The sequence below is a fragment of the Grammomys surdaster genome, unplaced genomic scaffold (assembly GCF_004785775.1).
Source record: "Grammomys surdaster isolate TR1022 unplaced genomic scaffold, NIH_TR_1.0 374, whole genome shotgun sequence".
NCBI classification, from domain to species: domain Eukaryota; kingdom Metazoa; phylum Chordata; class Mammalia; order Rodentia; family Muridae; genus Grammomys; species Grammomys surdaster.
This window is the reverse complement of record NW_021604793.1, coordinates 1282233-1287000: the sequence shown is the minus strand read 5'-3', so window position 1 is coordinate 1287000 and position 4768 is coordinate 1282233. Positions and strand designations below refer to the sequence as shown.

Genomic DNA, 4768 nt, shown 5'->3' with positions numbered 1-4768 from the left:
ACTGGGCTTGAGGACTGTCCACTCAGCAGGCCCGTCCTCCCAAATCAGTAGTTCCAACTGTGGTGGCCAGGCAAGCTGCTCAATTGTCAAAGAGAAGCCAGCCAAGAGCTGGTTTGAAATAGCCAAAACGGAGGCTAAGTGGACAGAGAAGGGACTGAGTAGCCATGATAGCCTTGTGCTGGTTGAATTTGAATTCCAGGTTGCAGACTCCCTGTCTTACTCATTTGTCCTTTCTTTATCCTCTGCCCCAGGCAGAAGCCTCCTCACCCTTTGGCATTTTTGAGCCAAACTCTCCTGACTATGCAGCTACCTTTAGCCTCACGCATTCCCCACCCCCATCCACTATTGCATTATACTGGATTGTAGCATTGTACTGGATGCTAAGGGGTGGCCACAAGCAGGAGACATGGAAAGATCAGAAAAAGAACCCCATCATCTCACCCTTGTTCTAAAACCCTGAAAGAAATGGCATACATAGTCACAGGAGAAGCATAGGGCTGACTCTTTATATAGACCCAACCCAGAGACCAGGGGGCTAAAGCATGAGCCCCATCTTCCCACTAAGGTTCCAGCACCTACAAACCTTGTTGGGCATTAAGACTAGTGTAAGCAAGTAACCCTTCTTCCTTCTCCTTTCCAGTAGACATCCCTCTTCCCCCTCCTCTTAACCTCCACCAGTTACCTGCCCTACCAGCTTTGCCTGCCCTCTCCACCCCACTTCCAAGTTCCACCACCCAAAGCAAGATCAGTATAGGCCCTTTGCAGAGCTGGGAAAGGGAATAAAGAGGGGAGGAGTAGAAAATGAGGGAGAGTTGTAGAGAAACAGCAAGTCATTCCAGCTTTACTTTTTTCTTCTTTCGTTTTTTTTTTTTTTTTATTATGACTCACGTATACAATACAAAGTACTTGGACCAGGAACAGAGCTTTCAGGACACAAAATCTACATTCATAGCTGGACATAAAGACAAATGACCAAAATTATTATAGATATATTTTAACGTTTTTTTTCCTTTCGAGCACATTGCATAAACAGAGAATTCAAGACAGAGTAACTATACATTCAGTGCAGTTTAGTTCTACTCTACTGGGGTTAGAAGCACAATAAAAGCGCACAAGACCGGTGGGCTAGGCAGTCTTAGTTGTTGGGATTTTTTTTTTTTTTAGTGAAATAAGCAGCAACAAACAACAACAAAACCGCATTACAAATACTCTCAAAGCAGGATTTCTTTCTATAGGTAGTGATAAAATACGCTGGAGGTTTCTTTCTTTTTTTCTTTTTTTCTTTTTTTCCCTTTTTTTTCTCCCTCCTGTATTAGGATTTTTTTCTTTTTTCTTTTCTTTTCCCTCAAGATTATTGCAGGTTCCCTTTAGGTAGTATGTTAAAGATTTATTATCAGTATATTATTTTCATGATTATGGTGATTTCTGAGCACAAACACTAACACAGCTCAGAGGAAGCTGGGGGCCCAAAAGATCAAACAGCAAAGGCAAGGCAAGGAAGGCATGGACCCAAGTGACTATGGGATGGATAGGTAGGATTTCAGAGACCATTGCCAGTCCTTATAGACCCCTCAGGGAGGAGGTGGATAGAAAAACCCACATCTCCTTGATCTCCAGCAGATTCCTGGAGAAAGTCAAGGGGGTTTTCTAAGGAAAGAGCCCTCAGAGGAGGAGGGGGGAATCATCTTTGCTATCTTTTTATTTCTTTTTATTTTTTCCTTTCATTCCCCCTTTTCCTGTTTTTTTCTTCTCTCTTTTCATTAAAAAAAAAAAGTTAATCCAGTATTCTAATTCCCAGCATACAAGCAAAGCCAGGAATTATCTACATCTTCAGGGGAATCCCTTTTAAAATAAATACCAGAGAAGTGTGTGAAGAGGGAATGTGGAGGTGTGTGTGTGCGTGTGTGTGTGTGTGTGTGTGTGTGTGTGAGAGAAGGGTTAGACTTTATCGGGAAGGGCTCAGAAGGTGGGAGCACTGACAAGTGAGTGTGTGCTGGGCATGGAGTGGAACAGAACTTTTCCCTGTGTCTCAGGTTCCCCCTCCCAACCCCCAGACAAATAAAGAGTGGGGGGAAGTCCAAAGGTAATAAAAGCAGAGCTGCAACTATCTGACAGGTAGTTAGAGTTGTGAGTGTCATTCTATTCTCTATAAAAGCAAATGACAGTCGTAAACTTCTCAATTTATCTGCTACCATAAAACGAAACTTCAAGGGAGTTGCTTGGGGGGGGGGCTGGTTTTCTCTTTTTTTTTCCCTTTAGTCCTTATTTTCTTCCTTTTCCTCCTCCTCTTTCTCCTCTTCCTCATTCCCTTCTTCTTCCACCTTCTCCTCATCTCGGGCCCCAGGCAGTTTATCCTTGTTGTTCTCCTTTTTCCACTTCATCCTTCGATTCTGGAACCAAATCTTCACTTGTCTTTCTGTCAGTCCCAGGGCATGAGAGACTTCAATCCGGCGCTTTCTGGTCAAATAAGGATTAAAGAGAAACTCCTTCTCTAGTTCCAAGGTCTGATACCGGCTGTAAGTCTGTCGACCGCTGCGCCGACCAGGAGCTGGACAGAACAGAACCCCAGTCTGGTTATGTCTAGGTGGGGGCTCCCCCCAACACAGCCCCACAAAGTTCCCTCTCTGCTATTCCCAGTTTTCCCTCCCTCCTGCCGATAAGGCCGACTGCAGAAGGCAAGCAAGGGCAGGAAAAGTTTCCATAGATGTTTTGGTTTGACTTCCTTCACCTTGGGAGGTGGGTGAAGGTGGGGGCTGGGATGTGACTGTCTGAAAAGTAAGGGCTTGAGGTGGACAAGGAAGCCTGCAGGGTCCCTCAGGCCTACAGCCTAGCCCTTGCAGCTTTGTTTACAAGTGCAGAGTGGCATTTAGTGAGGCGGCCTAGGGACATAATATGTTTCCAAAAGAAAGGAAAGGGGCTGGGGTTAAAGGAGAAGGGGCTGTGCCCACTACCCCCTCCTTGCCGATCTCTGCCTAATGCTTTTCCAATAAGAAAAATAATTGATCTTCTGGAATGTATCACTGCTCTGCCTGATTGCTAACTGGAGACCAACAAATAAATCAAGGGCCATCCCTACCGGAACTTGTCGTTATCGCTTCCCCCTGTACTTCGAAATTGGGCCATGAAGGGCCACCCTTGGAGGGGCTCAAGAGCTCTCCAAGAGACCCCATAGTTCTTGATTGGTGGGTAGCCTGACTCGAGTCCCCTGGATCTCAGAGGCCCCTACTTGGTATGATATCTCTCTCTCTCTCTCTCTCTCTCTCTCTCTCTCTCTCTCTCTCTCTCTCTCTCTCTCTCTCTTTCTCTCTCTCTCTCAGCAATGATTTTCCTCTTCTCGGGCTTTCAGTCTTCTCTCCAACTGGAGGAAGTACAGAAAAGTTGGGGTAGTGGCCTTCAGGATGCTTCTCTGAGGGGAAGAAGTGAAGATCTCAGAAAGCCAGAATGCTTGTCCTGGGGGGGGGGGGGTGTCTTGCCCCTCTCCCTGGCTAAGGGGAGATAGCAAAGGGTCTGGTAACTGTCTTGGGATGGCTGGCGTTGGAAAATGTCTTTGGGAAATTTGGCTACCAACCTCAAAAACTGATAACCTCAGTTTACTCAGGGTGCCCTTGTCAGCCATCTCCCCAACTTTGGCTTTACTGATGGGGAGAAGGAGAGACAGAAGGAATAGAGAAAACGATTTTTAACCCTTTACACCCACAAATCACCTTTCCCCCACCTTCACCCCAACAAGCACAATGTCTCAGGCGCCCCACGCCCCACCCCCAGCCAAGCCTTTCAGTCTCCCAGGAACCCACCCAGGCACGGGAGCAGAGTGGGAGAGACCCCCAAAGCCAAGAAGGAAAGCGAGCGAGGGCAGACAAAAAGGAGGCAAGGGAGGGGGGAAGACCCCGGAGCGCGGGAGACCAAGGGGGAAAGAGAAAAGGCTTCTCACCGTGGGGTCTCATCCATGGAAACATGAGGCTGGGAGACGAGTTCTGATTTAAGTGGCCTTGTCCTTCGCTACTGTTAGTGTTGGCGGAGGATTTACAGTCGGGATATTGCACCACGCTCGCCTCTTGCTGAGCCCCATAAAGGGACTGTCTGGGGAGCGCCTCGTAGCCATAGAATTTGGAGGCGTCTCCGTGGCAGCTCAGCGAGCATGGGTTCTGCTGGTAGCCCGAGTTGGAGATGCCGGAGGTGCCGTGGTGGAAGAAGTCTTGGACGTGGTGCGAGGCGTGCTGGAAGCCGGGCGCGGAGCCGCCGGGCCCGTACACCAGCGCATGGCTTCTGCCCACGCTCTGAGGGAACCGGCAGTCGTAATAGGCCGGTTCCAGGGACTCGCCGCCTTTGTATTTGGAGAACAGGGGGTTGACGAAGTAGGAGCTCATGCTGGGTACATGAAAACCCGCGGCCCCCTCCCCTTGGATCACGCTCCCCCGCCGGGTATCCCCGATACTCCCCTCCCCCTGGGACCGAACCCCAAGCTGGCCGGCTCCCCCGGGCTGGACTGCTGGGCTGGGGGCTGGGCAGGTGGGGGCGCGGTGCCGGCTGCGGGCTCGGGCGGCGGCAGCTCTCTGCTCACTGTCGGTAGGTAGAGCGCGCGCTCTCACTTAGCTCTTTCCTCTAACAGCCCAGGCGAATTCCTCAGACTCCCGGCGGTGGCGGCGCTTACACGCGATTCGCGTTCATCAATCCACGACATGAAGACAGGCGAGCGAGCGAGCGAGCGAGCGAGCGAGCGAGAGAGAGAGAGAGAGAGAGAGAGAGAGAGAGAGAGAGAGAGAGAGAG

The 4768-nt window shown here is 49.7% G+C and overlaps 1 protein-coding gene across 1 annotated transcript; it reads right to left on the bottom strand.

The window, feature by feature from the left end:
* Positions 1 to 874: 874 nt before the first annotated feature.
* Hoxc8 (homeobox C8) lies at positions 875 to 4608 on the bottom strand. The gene is made up of 2 exons (XM_028781155.1): positions 3932 to 4608; positions 875 to 2548 (listed from the first exon to the last, which is right to left on the bottom strand). Exons 1-2 carry the CDS (start codon positions 4365 to 4367, stop codon positions 2256 to 2258), a joined length of 729 nt encoding a protein of 242 aa, XP_028636988.1. The 5' UTR covers positions 4368 to 4608; the 3' UTR covers positions 875 to 2255.
* Between the last annotated feature and the right edge of the window lie 160 nt (positions 4609 to 4768).

Coding starts and splice junctions, on each gene's coding strand:
- Hoxc8 (XM_028781155.1), bottom strand. CDS start 4,367: ATGAGCTCCTACTTCGTCAACCCCCTGTTCTCCAAATACAAAGGCGGC. Junction 2,549..3,931: donor TCCATGGATGAGACCCCACG/GTGAGAAGCCTT, acceptor TGTTCTGTCCAG/CTCCTGGTCGGCGCAGCGGT.